We start from the raw sequence: 13900 nt of genomic DNA, 5'->3' as shown, positions 1-13900 counted from the left end.
GCGCGGAGCAGCTGCAGACTGTAGCGCCCTCTTGTGGCCGGGAGGGGAACTGACCGCACCTGTGAATAATGCAAAAAGAGTGAAAGCTGGACCAAAAGAAGACCACCTGGGTCGGAATCATATTCGTTTGAGATAAACTTTTCTATTATATACTTTATTAACTATTCATTTGAACTTTAGGGTTGTCTAGATTATCCTTTAATAGGCTATTTGGTAATAATGCAGGTATAGATGTTGGCATTCATTGGTGGCCGTTCCCAATATATTAAAACGCTAAAAAGAGTCCACGACCTGGCAACCCAGAAGTTCCTATTAATGGCTAATAGCAGCTCTATAAAACATTGGTAAATGATCTATTAACAATTGATAAAGTTGTTAGTCCCAACGTCCAACCCCTTATAAAGGGTCACTTATTCTAAACAAAAATGTTTATTAACTTTACATTCTCCGCCAGCCAAAAGCTTTTTACAAGGCAAAGTATTAAGTACCACTATAAGTACAAAAATCTGTGATATTAACCAGCTACAATGCTCCTTCTATGCCTTTAACCAGCAGACATTTAATCCTTAAAACCATATTGTGTTACTGAATCCTTGCTTCATTACTCAGGGGGCAGCTGGGCCAGTAATCATGGAAAGTGCAGTCTTACAGGATATTAGACAGAATTATTGTCTTCACAATCCGGATCTACGGATTTGGTTTCCAAGAATTAAATGTCACGGTCTAGAGCCCCTCTCCTCTTATTGGACTTATTAAGAGGACCCCATCTCCTTCTCTTCTCTGCAGCTGCACCAGAGCAGCAAACATGCAGCATCGGTAGAGAAAGACTTCACTGGTTGTTGATATTGTTGGATTACTGTGGATGTTGGATTTGTTTTGATCTAAGGTTGTAGATGGACCACTGACCCTTTATTGTCATATCAGGGAGCAGCTAGAGCACTCTACACTGAGCAAAATGGAGCACCTTGTCCTACATAGAAACTCCTCATCCTCTCATAGCTCAGTCGACACAGAGCTCCTCTCTCGGACTGGCTACACCATACTGGCCGTTATCATGGGCGTGTTCTCTGTAGTGGGGATCCTCCTCAATGTCCTGGTGATCGTGGTGACAATGAAACACAGACAGCTGAGACAGCCACTCAGCTATGCCCTGGTTAACCTGGCCATATGTGACCTGGGCTGTGCTGTATTTGGAGGTCTGCCCACCACAGTTACCAGTGCCATGGGATACTTCAGCCTGGGACGTGTGGGCTGCGTGATGGAGGGCTTTGCTGTAGCCTTTTTTGGTGAGTTAAAGTTTGCACGTTGAAGTGTTACTTACAACTTGGTATGATTTAATTTGCACAGTGGTGGAAGTACTCTGATCCTTCACTTAAGTAAAAGTAAAAATGTAGCAAAGTAAAAATATTCTATTAGGAATCTAATCAAATGCAGAGAAGTAAGTAAAAGAAAGAGAAAAGTAAGAGAACAAGTATTATCAGCGTAATTTATATCTAAAAAATCTAAAGTAAGTGTAGCTAGTTAAGGTAGAGCTAGTTTTAACTACTTTATATACTTTCAGTAGTTTAGTCCAGTGGTACCCAATCTAAGGGTTAATATAAAGATAAATATGAGGGCGTCAGGGGATGATTTGAGGTTGAACAGAAGACATTTTTTTAAAAAATACTGTTACATACATTTGTGTTATTTTTGCGGACTTTTTTAAAATCTTTATTTAAAAAGTTATTTAAATGAGACCATACGAGAAGTTTTAAAGTGAAATCCTCCTTTGTTGGAATTAGTATACATGAATCATAACAATGGACATTGACTATAAGGCATCGTGAGCCCAAAAGGTCAAGAACTACTAGTTTAATCTCTAATGTGTTGTATTTTATAAACTTATATGTTTTATGTAAAATCTTATTGAGAAAAGCAATTAACTATAGCTTTCAGACTAATGTAGTAGAGTAGAAAGTACAATATTTCCCTCTGAAATGTTGTAAAGAAGCAGCATAAAATGAAAATACTCCAAATTGCTATATAGTACTATATAGTAGTAAGTAAATGTATCTAGTTACTTTCATTAATTTGCACAATACTCAGTAGCAGGATGTTTTCCACCAAAAAGTCTTTACATATTCCTTCTTTTTCTGTCAGGTATAGCAAGTCTGTGTACAATAGGAGTCATTTCTGTTGAACGCTACATAGTGGTGTGCTATCCCATGGGTGCTGTCCTGTTCCAGACTAGGTACAGTAGTGACCATCAACATTTCATTTCCTCACGCAGAGTAGAAAACTTGATTAAAACACCATCTCTGCTGTCCTCAGACATGCAGTCGCTGGAGTGGTACTGTCCTGGATGTGGTCCTTTTTGTGGAACACTCCACCTCTGTTTGGTTGGGGAAGTTATGAGCTGGAGGGCGTCAAGACCTCCTGCGCTCCCAACTGGTACAGCCGGGATATTGGCAACATGTCCTACATCATCATATACTTTTGCTTTTGCTTTGCTGTGCCCTTTTCTATCATCCTGGTGTCTTACTCACGACTCTTGTGGACCCTCCGCCAGGTGAGCCACATGAATGTGGGGTAGCCAGATACACTCAATGATGGAAATATGACACTTTTGTTTCTTGTACCGGCATCACAATACAGTCTTTTTGTTTGTATTTTGGCATTCTAGGTGACCAAGCTACAGATATCTGAGGCTGGCAGCACACATCGCGTGGAGATGCAGGTGGCACGTATGGTAGTGGTTATGGTGTTGGCCTTCCTAGTGACATGGCTGCCATATGCTGCGATGGCCCTTGCCGTCATCATAGACTCCAGTCTATATATTGACCCCATCATCGCTACCATACCTGTTTACTTGGCTAAAAGCAGCACTGTCTACAATCCCATCATATATATTTTCATGAACAGACAGGTAATCGTTGATAATGCACATTTATATTCACACACACAAGCAAAGAAAAGAGAAAGAAATAATAATGCAGGATTATTTAATCATTCACCATCATTTGCCTGTACTGATCATGTATGCTGTATGTGTGTTTCCAGTTTCGAGGATACGCTGTTCCCACTGTCCTGTGTGGATGGAACCCGTGGGCCTCGGATCCACAAATGTCTGAGGCGGAGACCACGGTTGCTTCTCTCAACAAGAGCCAAAAAGTCTCCCCTAAAGAACCTCTGAAAGAATAAAAGTGTACATGAATCCCCTAACGCCTGAGGCAGCACGAGATCATCAGAACTACTTCCAACTGTTGGCCAACGCTGTCTGCACTGGACTGCAAGGAAAGATTAAATAAAAACAACATACACTGAACAAAATTATAAACGCAAACACTTTTGTTTTTGCCCCCATTCATCATGAGCTGAACTCAAGATCTAAGACTTTCTCTATGTACACAACAGGCCCATTTCTCCCAAATATTGTTCACAAATCTGTCAAAATCTGTGTTAGTGAGCACTTCTCCTTTGCCGAGATAATCCATCCACCTCACAGGTGTGGCATATCAAGATGCTGATCAGACAGCATGGGTATTGCACAGGTGTGCCTTAGGCTGGTCACAATAAAAGGCCACTCGAAAAGGTGCAGTTTCACTGTATTGGGGGGGTCCGGAAACCAGTCAGTATCTGGTGTGACCACCATTTGCCTCACGCAGTGCAACCCATACTCATGCTGTCTGATCAGCATCTTGATATGCCACACCTGTGAGGTGGATGGATTATCTCGGCAAAGGAGAAGTGCTCACTAACACAGATTTTGACAGATTTGTGAACAATATTTGAGAGAAATAGGCCTTTTGTGTACATAGAGAAACTCTTAGATCTTTGAGTTCAGCTTATGATGAATGGGGGCAAAAACAAAAGTGTTGCGTTTATAATTTTATTCAGTGTATGTAGACAAAGCCAAGTTAATGGACTGATATGGACGCCAGTAATGATGGAGGCATTACAAATTCTGTGTAGTCCTATTTTTTAAAAAACACATTAAAGCAGCTGTGAAAAGGAAGAAGGAAAACACTAATGAGACTCTCCATGTGTTAAAATCTGTCTGTTCCTGCTGAGGCTGTCTCAACTTTTTATGTATTATGACAATAACGACAATTATTTTGTCTTGTTCCCTGTCACTGATGTTGCTGATCATGTGTAATTATTTTTGATCTCACCATGAGGATGCAGGAGTTGTGCCAATTCCACAGGACGTAAAGATCGAAAGGTTCAAAGATTAAGGGTTCAAATCCACACAGAAACAACATTCATGGTTTGCTAAAAATGTATGATATACATGCACATTTATTCTAAAATAAAATGTAGCTGATAATGTAATTTATCACAACAACATATTTTCAAAGGATTTATGACAAGAAAAAAAATCGGTAATTACATGGTTTTTTTTTATTTTTCATTAGGTGTACACATCCCCTTTGCTTCTGAAGGTCTGTGCTCGCACACAAATATACCTTTGTCACCTATATATGACCTTTATGGCTTTCATTGATAAAAATCAAAATAATCAGTGTGTTATACTCCTTTGCAACATGATACTTCACTCCAGCCTTTTGGATCCAGCATGTTAAACAGCAAGAAAAAACCTGTCATCAGTTTTGTCAAGTCTCACAGTTTGATCATTCACAGTCACTCCTCCCTCTCTAAACAAACACAAATGCAATCATACTCATCCTATTACCTTGGCTTTTTATTGATTACAGAAATATTGCTATGACTTTCATTAAAGAAAAGCAACAAAAAAAAAGCCAGAGTGTGAATAGCTGTATCAAACCTATACACTTTTGTATATACAGAGTGAGGGATCATCTATGTACATGCTACATACTGTCACACTCTGGGTAAATAAGTAGTCCTTCTGACAGGCACAGACGTAGGGTCACTTCACCCTTTCTGAATTCATTTCAGAAAAAAAAAAAGATGCAGAAGTGACCCGAGGTCAGTGCCTGAGGAACAGGAAACTCCAATCTACACTCACAGGCCATCTCATAGATACAGTACACGTTGACATGTCAACTGATTGGTGTGTGAAACAGTTGTGTGCTTGAACACCTGTCGCTTGGAGGACTGACTTTGGTCCTGTTGTTTCTGGCAGGAACAATAACAGCAGGAAACAACAGCGTGTCTGAGGGCTTCAAGTCCTGTTAAAAGTAAGCGCCCAGTTACACAGGCTGCATCACTGTACTGTACAGCTTGAAGTCGAAGCTGGTCCCAATGCTGGCAGCATATCACATTGTTGCTGAATACTGTGTTGTCTTCATCTTATTTAAGGTCTCTAGACTCTATGAGCAGCCATTGCAGGTTAATGTGGTGTTTGGTGTAAAAATCATGTAATAAGGTCATGTCCCATGCAAAATTTGAACCAACTGGAGGTATTCCTTTTCCAGCAGCAGCTATTTCACATACCAACTTGAAAACAGCTGTGTTTAATACACGAACATGCTTGAAGAGATGACGACAAAAGACATGGGTAAGGTAGTCACTGAACAGCAATATTATGGTCAAATGAACAGAGAATGAATGACACAGAAGACTGACAGGTTGATTCTGAGAAATGATTCTTCTTCTTCTTCTTCTTCACATACAGTTTGAACCAGCTTTGCAAAGAGTTTTCAGGCCATGTCCGGCGTACTCTGCTATACTGGGGAGACATACGAGATCAGCTGTACCTCACAGCATCCACAAAACGACACTAGCAATAAGTCCTGAGCTCAAGGAATGTGCAACACGTCCCCAGCCAGTCGCCACACTGTTCCGGTGGGAACACAGTAAAGACTGAGAACAGCATCCTGGAATTAATTATCATTGCTTCTGACAAGTAAAAAGTATGATCATATATACAGATTTGGGGGGGGTAGTAAAAATAAATGCAGGTGGAGTTGGGCAGGATAGGGGTTGAATGTTCTACTCATGATCTAAAGAGGTAAAAATCAGGTGCAAAGAGAACATTTCAACATCAACACCTGTACATCACACAACAAATCAAGACAACTTCTGAGTCAAGGCAAAAGAGGAAGGGGGTGTCTAAGAATAAGCAGGTGAGGATTTGTACACTTCCTTTACCTCTCTGTCTTTACAGGTTGTCCTTCTTGTGTACTTAAACAGGAGCATCCCGCAGCGTAGTGTTCTTTACAGCATGTGAGCATGTGACAAATGTAGTTATTGTCTACTACTGGTTTGTGGGTGTTTTTAATTGTAGTGTAGTGAAGTGTCCAATTTCGTTGGTGAGGGTAAATATGTCTGTCCTATGCTGAGTGAGTTTTTGTTTCTCTTTTTTTTTGGTTTGTTACTTTGATTCTTCTTCATTCTACTACCTACAAAGTACTTTCCATCCTACTCTGCTTGAGTGACTGATGAGGTAATGACAGCCACCCTGACCTCTATGGGACAATAAGGTGCTAAAGTTTATCTCTGTAAACTCCATTGATCTACACACTCTTAACTTTCAAGTGAGCCACCAGTGTGTGTGTGTGTGTGTGTGTGTGTGTGTGTGTGTGTGTGTGTGTGTGTGTGTGTGTGTGTTTAAGAGAGATACAGAAAGACAGAAAATGAGAGCGACAGAGAGAGAGAGATAGAGATAGAGAGAGAGAAAGAAAGAGAGAGGCTATGTGTTTGTGTGTGTTGTTTAAAGATCATGTAATAAAGGGCCAAGAGGTTAGGCGAGGGTTTTAGGGTTGAGGTGCAATATTCAGAGTTTGGATTCAGGCTGAGGCGTGTTTATGAAAAAGCAAAGTTCTACAGCTCAGTCTCTTTATGTACAACAATAGTCAAAAAAAAAAAAAAAAAAGGAAAGCACAAGAGAAGGTGATAGGTTTCGTCTCTCTTTCTTTGCCTCCGAATCGTGTCCACTTTTCACCCCCTCTTCCTCACGGCTCACTGATACAGCAAGTTCGGTTCAGAGACCGAGTCAGCCCACGTCCTAAATGCTGCCCTCTTCTGGACAGCAGCGGTAGTAGCAGCAAGGAGAATCTTGTACTCTCCCACTTTTCTTCCAGCACTTCTCTCATTTAAATTTTTTTCTGTCTTTAGGGTTGAGCTGAGTCTCTCTTTTTTTTTAGTTACGTATGAATTCTTCAGCCATAGTTCTGTGTGGTTTTGTTTACATGTTGCTGTATGTGTGTGTGTGTGTGTGTGTGTGTGTGTGTGTGTGTGTGTGTGTGTGTGTGTGTGTGGAGTGTGTTTTCTTCTTCAGTGTGTGTTTATGTGGCAGGGTGTGTGTCACTCCTTCAGTGTGTGTGTGGCAGGGTCAGTGAATGTATGTCTGACAGGACAGCTCCACGTGTCACTGTCCTCCTCACCTCAGCGCCCCCGCCAGCACTAAAACAACACACTCTGCCTCCTGCTCTTCCCCTGGGCTGAACGAGAGAAGAGAGAGAGGGGGGGCGAGAGAGAGAGAGAGAGAGAGAGAGAGAGAGAGAGAGAGAGAGAGAGAGAGATTTGAAAAAGGTTAGGATTTCATTTAGACACACAAACACACAATACCACACACTCGCAAATTTCACTCCATGCCAGCAACAAAAAATATACACTATATGGCCAAAAGCACTGAACACACAAAGGGCAGCTGAACACTTATTTTCATCATCATTTTATCTACCAACTTCTCCATTAATCCTTCGGCCTATGAAACATCAGAAAATGATGAAGAGTGCTCATCACATGATGACCTCATTAAATGTCCAAATATCTAATTTAGTATAATATATATAATACGTTTCCAACCTGGAAAAATCAAATGTATGGCATATTTCTTGAAAGAATACCTAAATTGATTATTAAATTATTTATCTTCTGTTGATCAACTAATCCTTGCAGCTCTAGACGCACAAACATTATACACAAACGTGAGTGCTGAACATCTAGTTCCAAACCATGGGTAATTAATAAGCTGCTGTAATAGCATCCATTCCTCTGGGACGGCTTTCCTGGAACCTGGTTTTAAGGATTTGTTCCCATCAGCCAGAAGAGCATTAGTGAGAACTGGCACTGATGTTGGGCAATAAGGTCTGGCTCACAGTGGGTGTCCCAAATCATCAAAGAAAATGTAATTTGGTAAAAGATCAAAGTAAAAATCTTTCACTTTTACTGCTACTCACACACTTATCAAATATCTTTTAACTTAATTACTCTACTATAGCTCTAGAGGTCTCTAAAGCTGGAAAATATCACTGGTGTTCACGATGAATAATATGTACGTGAAGTTTTATTCTTTTCTATTAATGTTATTTATGTTTTATTATTATTTGTTGTCATGGGTGCAAACAGCCAGAGCAAAGATAGGAACTAGCATTTGTATTTTCCAAACCTCTTCCTTGTCAGCACTTGTAGTACTAAATTTCCCTCATTATATATTGTCTCTGATGTAAGTTTCCTATTTAGTTGACTTTCTTTTTGTTCCCTTTTCAGACAATTATCTATTTGTAATCTCTTATATTATATTTATATATTATAAAAAGATTATCTCATATTTTAATTGGAAACATTTCACACAAATAAAATTATCTTTAAAAAATCAAGATCACATTGGTTTTGCAGATCTTCATGCCACTAAGAAAATGTTTTTTTAAGAAAGAACAATAGGCTGGAGCCATTGGTTAAGTCACTATGATTGGCTTGTTCTCTTTGAGCATACATGTTGTCAATCATTAATCCCTTGCGAGCTAAAGGTTAAAGGTTACTTTTACACTTTGCTGAAAAGAGCTAAGTGCACTTTGTTAATTATAGTTTAATAATAATTTAATATTTTATTTAATATTAATTAATAATGTCCTATTCTTCACTTTCAGTGTGGAACTTTTGTTCATTTAAGCATTAGAGCCCAATTAATATGCATTATTCTTAGAGGTTCGATAAGTAAGCGGCCTAGGGATCTGTGCAGGCCAGTCAAATACTTCCACACCACACTAGAACAAGATTTGTTTAAGGATGGTGTGCGCATTAGAGTGTTGTTGTGTTGAAGGGGATTTCCGCAAACTGTTGCACACTACTGTCTAAAATCCCTAAAGAGAGAATTACACAAAAGTATGTGGACAGATACTTTTGGCCATGTATTGTCACAGTGGTGTTATCAGTGCCAAGACTTACAGTTAACAGTTGGATCATATTCTTGTTCTTGGGCTTGTAATACTGTGTGTAATCTCATGTGGCTGAAGCTAAATCATACTGTAAATCACTTTCCACTAACTGTAACACACTGCAGTAAATCAAACACCATATCCACGCTAAGAGAAAATGCATTTATAACACACAACCACCCAAACACACACTGAACCAAACCCTCACTTACAGACTCAACAAAAAGGCTACATCTCTCGCTGCAGAAACCTAAACAAGACTGAAAATGGAAAGAATCAAATGACCCAATCCCCATTCTCTGATCACATTCCTTTCTTATATGAATATACTTTTCCCCCTTTCATCCCTGAAATAAACACTGGGAGTGGCTCACTCTGAGAAAAAGAGGATTAGGTAAGTGAAAGCTGAGATGGTGCATGTGGGTGCAGGGCTGGAAATGTGAAGGGAGGCCAGCAGGAGCAAGAATGGGTAGAGGAAGAGGAATTAACAAAAAATACAATAAAAAAGACTGAAAATGGTGTGACTTTTAACAGGTAACAAATAATGTGTTGTTTTGAAAAGTGGGAAGTGAAATGTACCAGCATTTAGTCCAGATCAGCAACTGGGAGAACCATACTTTAAGTGGGATTGCAACAGTGCAGATGGGCAGACAGAAAGAGGCCAGGTGAACGGCAAACAGAAAAAAAAGGAAAAGTGGGACTGGCTAGAAGACAGACAGAATGAAAGAGACCGTATTTACCAGAACGGTAGGGGCCACTCAGCCAGTGGAAGTGGAGGAGAGATTGTGACTCTGAGCCCTGGGATTGGCTGGTTCTCTCTGGAAGTACTGCGAGGGTGCAGAGCCTAGCTTATGGGCCATCACTTTTTAGGGTTAGGGTTAGGGGGGGGAGGGAGGAGGTTGGGAATATTGAGGTGTAACGGAGGAGTTGGAGTAGGGTACACAAGGGAGAAAGGATTAAGGAAAAGATGAACATTGCGAAAGAAGGGGGAGCATGGGTACCAAGAAAGAGAAGGGACAATTTATCAGAACATGACAGAGAGGCAGCGGAAGCAGGAAGAAAGAGACACGCACAGGCTGAGACTGTGATAGAGACAGAAACACTGAAGTAAATCTAAGCAAATGTCAAAAAGCCACATCAGGTATGCAACAATGTATTGTGCTTCAGACAAAGATGCAACTTCAGTAATCTGAGTGCTACCATTTATTCAGTAGTACAACTATCTTTGATGGAAGTCTTAGCATCTTTCAACATCCAATTGTTGAATTTATATGTACATCTCCACATTGTAATTACTGCAACTACGACTTAAATCTGCCAGCTTATATTCTTGATCATTGGTAGAATCTCTTTTAAGCACATAAATCCCTTTATTACTATTCACTATGAAAACTACGGTTGTACTTAAGCACAGCGGAGCAATGCTATGCTAACGTCCTCACAGCAGTGACAATGGTAATTCGTATAATGTTTACCATGTTCACCATCTTAGTGTAACTGCGTGCTAACCATTGCTTATTAGCACTAAATGGCTAATGGGAATGGCATTAGTTTTGAACATGTTTGGTCATAAGGGATTCCAGTGGTTACAATTCATCCTGAAGTATGTTTGTACCAAAACTCCAACAATCTAACATTGGTCAAGACATTTCACTGAAAACCACAAACATGAACTTAATAGTAGCACTTGACCAAAAGTCAGGCGATCTTTAAAGTCATTGGGATACAAATTCTGTGAACCATGAATGTCTGTATAAAATTTCATGGCTATCCATCAAATATTTGTTGAGATCTTTCAACCTAGACCAAAGTGGTGGTCTGACATTGCTACCCCTGATAGCTTGGCAAAAAAAACATCTCTCGTTCCCCCTTCACAGAGCATAGCAGTAACTGATCCAAGCATTCAAAAATATTTGGGTTTCAAAAAAATACTCCCTTTAACGTGCTCTGCAGTGGCTGTTGGGAGTTGGGGATCTGTATATAGTGGAAGCATAAGCCTGCCGATAGACTGAGACACCGTGTGTGACATGTATGACCACACAGTGACATGAGAGACGACATAAAGCAAACAGTTAGACGGAGAGAAAAAGAGGGAGAAGAGGTAGAGGACAGGGAGCAAGACCTATTTTCTATCATATTCCCAGTGAGAATTCCTAATTGTCTCGTTTTCCCCTCTATTTTTCCATCTTGGAGAACTTACTTGACTCTGGGTAGACTGAGGATCTTTTCCCAGGATCTTTCTGGAGCTGAATGCCTTTTACAGAGAAGATGGATGCAGCTGAAAACAACAGAGGGTTGGTGAGACAGTGTTTGTACGCTACGTGTGCACGTTCAACACATTAGACTGTATGTACTTACTGTCTGCCAGTGTTTGAACCTGCTCCCCAAGGCTTCTGAAATACGATTGTCTGAGAGCCTCCTCAGCTGATACCCGCTTCTTAGCCTCAAACTACAGACACAAAGAGACAAAGAGGGGATATAAAGACAGCACAGTCTAATCCAATGCATTGGGTGTACGTATATTACAAGTATTCATCATTAAGAGCGATGTTCTTTACCTGTAGAAGCATTGCAAGCAACTCATGACCATCGCTGTCTATCCTGTATCAGAGAGAGCAAGAGAGAAAGCAAGAGAGAAAGAGAGAACTTAGTGTCAGTGTGGTCAAATGCTGACCTAAGCCATATGGATAGTGTAGTGTTCCTGCCATTTCAACCGAGGCGGAAATGCTTGACCACAGCTCCTACTGAAAATCAATTCTTATCTTGTTACATCTAACGCATCACAGTGACTGGTCAGGTGACGATATGAACATTGCATTAAGTTTTGCTTGCTTTTACAGTAAGCAAAATCTGTTTCAGTGTTCATGTGGGCACCTCACTATTGTTCAAAGACAGACCTCCAAAGTTTCGACTCTATCCTTTACTCTACGCACACACGTGCAGCTGTATTCACATACACCCATAACTACACACCTGGGTGCGTGGTTGACGAGGGGCTCCGCTTGGTATCGAGGGAAATTGTACGTCTTAAACTCTTCACTGGTCGTTATACCAGACCAAGTCTCTTCTGTAGGAGTACCTGTTGAAGATAAAGAGGATCATTTCACATATGTTGAGTGTATACACACCCAAACACACAAAAGCATACATGTTAAACAAGCTCATCAGATTTTTTTTCTCACCAAGGATGCGAAATATGAGGTGAAGCTCATCTTCCACAGTTGATCCAGGGAAGAGAGGTCTGCCAGTGATCATTTCATAAAAGATGCAGCCCACACCCCTGGACAAAGGGACAGAAACCGTGGAATAAGCAAACACAACTTATACCAAGTAGGTTGTGACTTTTGACATTAACACACTCGTTCAATAGACAACATTGTTCAATTCAAGGAAAGGAAATACAAACTGCTAATATAAAGGGAATCTCTACAAAACAATAGAAAAGTATGTAAGTTACACGTATCGTAAATTAAATACAAAGTGCTCAAGTGCTGAATAAAATAGTGACAAATGTTACTCCTTCAGTGACACTAAAAACAAGACACATAACCCAAATAAAAACTATGGGTTCTGTCTAATAAAAAACAAGGGACTGATTCCAACTCTATGTCCAGAAATAAACCACAGTCATTTACAAAGTACCTCAAAATCTAAATGTGTTATAGGACTAAATCCCAACACCAACACCAACAGTGACCAAAAGAAATGTTTGGGGAATTGACAAAATCCAGGGCTAGTGTTATGCTTTTCTCTGAAAATGGTGTGTATTTGCTGTAGATGTGCGTTTGCTCACCACATATCAATGGGTGTAGAGTACTCAGTGGAGCCTAGAAGCACATCTGGTGGCCGGTACCATAATGTCACTACTTCATTGGAGTAGGTCTTTGTAGGAACAGACTTGGCTCGTGCCAAACCTTAATTCAAACACAAAAAGTTACGTTAATGAATGTAAAAGATAAAAATTTCAGAAACACTTTTACACACTTTGTTATTACTTTATTAAACTAAAAACAAACTGTAAATCGTATTAAAATGTTTTATGTCAATGGACAATGTGATTCATAATCCAGATTCCTGTTTTACCTGAGGAACACAGAATTAATTAGTAATTTACAAAGATTATTTAGACAATGATATACTACTATGACTATGTACAACATTATGTCATGTTTTGATGATTACCTAAGGAGGGCAGTGTTGGGTGGTTAATCACTTCAAACTACCGGTATGTTGTCCTGTTGGGTCTAAGGCGCAGTATGGCCTATAGGGGCTGCTAGTGGGGCAAGCAGGCTCTTGCTTCTGTTTTATAATATATATTTTTTTGTAAAAAAAAAATAACATCTAATTGTATTGAAAAGCCATGTAGGAATAAGGGCTACATCTAGAAATGAGTGGTTAGTGGTCAAACCAATACAGAAAATTTCAAGATATACAAGACCTATGTGTGCTTCTAGTTAGTTAAGTTGTGTATACCAAAGTCTGCCAGTTTGAGCTCTCCTTTTTCATTGATGAGCAGGTTCTGGGGTTTGAGGTCTCTGTGGAGGACCTTCCTTTTGTGGCAGTATGCAAGACCTCGTAACAGCTGGAACAGGAATATCTGGAGAGGAGAGAAGTGGAGTATGACTTATTGTTACAAACTTACATATGTTAAACTCCAATAATTAACCAAGTATTGTGTTATGTGTTATCATTGTTATTAAGCAAACATTATGTGGCATTATTACAACACAGTGATCAAAGGGCACAAAGATATTTTTAGATTTATCATTAGAAGTCAAGCTGCTACTATCTTAAGTAGGAATCAAGGCGAAATTGAAAAGAGTAGCAGCAATTCT

At 39.8% G+C, this 13900-nt stretch overlaps 2 protein-coding genes across 10 annotated transcripts in view; one reads left to right on the top strand and one right to left on the bottom strand.

Moving 5' to 3' along the window:
• Positions 1-43: 43 nt before the first annotated feature.
• On the top strand, positions 44-4328 carry parapinopsina (parapinopsin a). Of its 2 annotated transcripts, none has more exons than XM_051426259.1 (6): positions 44-110; positions 925-1286; positions 2140-2230; positions 2311-2548; positions 2663-2905; positions 3040-4328. In XM_051426259.1, the coding sequence occupies exons 2-6, from the start codon at positions 956-958 to the stop codon at positions 3178-3180; spliced, it is 1044 nt and encodes a 347-aa protein (XP_051282219.1). In that variant the 5' UTR covers positions 44-110; positions 925-955; the 3' UTR covers positions 3181-4328. The 2 variants fall into 2 exon arrangements, with proteins under 2 accessions (XP_051282219.1, XP_051282218.1); XM_051426258.1 differs by having other exon boundaries at positions 84-816.
• Positions 4329-4358: 30 nt separating this feature from the next.
• LOC127377911 (cyclin-dependent kinase 17) overlaps positions 4359-13900 on the bottom strand; it is a 39592-nt gene continuing 30050 nt past the window's right edge. For 6 of the 8 annotated variants that reach the window (XM_051426225.1, XM_051426226.1, XM_051426230.1 and 3 more), the window contains 9 exons: positions 13539-13662; positions 12859-12979; positions 12248-12345; positions 12039-12144; positions 11624-11666; positions 11424-11514; positions 11266-11343; positions 9806-9927; positions 4359-7346 (listed from right to left, as the gene is read on the bottom strand). In XM_051426225.1, coding sequence (XP_051282185.1) covers positions 9824-9927; positions 11266-11343; positions 11424-11514; positions 11624-11666; positions 12039-12144; positions 12248-12345; positions 12859-12979; positions 13539-13662 — 765 coding nt within the window. In that variant the 3' untranslated portion in view covers positions 4359-7346; positions 9806-9823. The remainder of the gene's footprint in view (positions 7347-9805; positions 9928-11265; positions 11344-11423; positions 11515-11623; positions 11667-12038; positions 12145-12247; positions 12346-12858; positions 12980-13538; positions 13663-13900) is intronic. The other 2 variants (XM_051426227.1, XM_051426232.1) reach the window with 1 other exon arrangement.

This window comes from Dicentrarchus labrax, unplaced genomic scaffold (genome assembly GCF_905237075.1).
Source record: "Dicentrarchus labrax unplaced genomic scaffold, dlabrax2021, whole genome shotgun sequence".
NCBI classification, from domain to species: Eukaryota; Metazoa; Chordata; class Actinopteri; family Moronidae; genus Dicentrarchus; species Dicentrarchus labrax.
The sequence above is the reverse complement of the archived record's forward strand: the minus strand, read 5'-3'. Positions and strand labels throughout refer to the sequence as shown.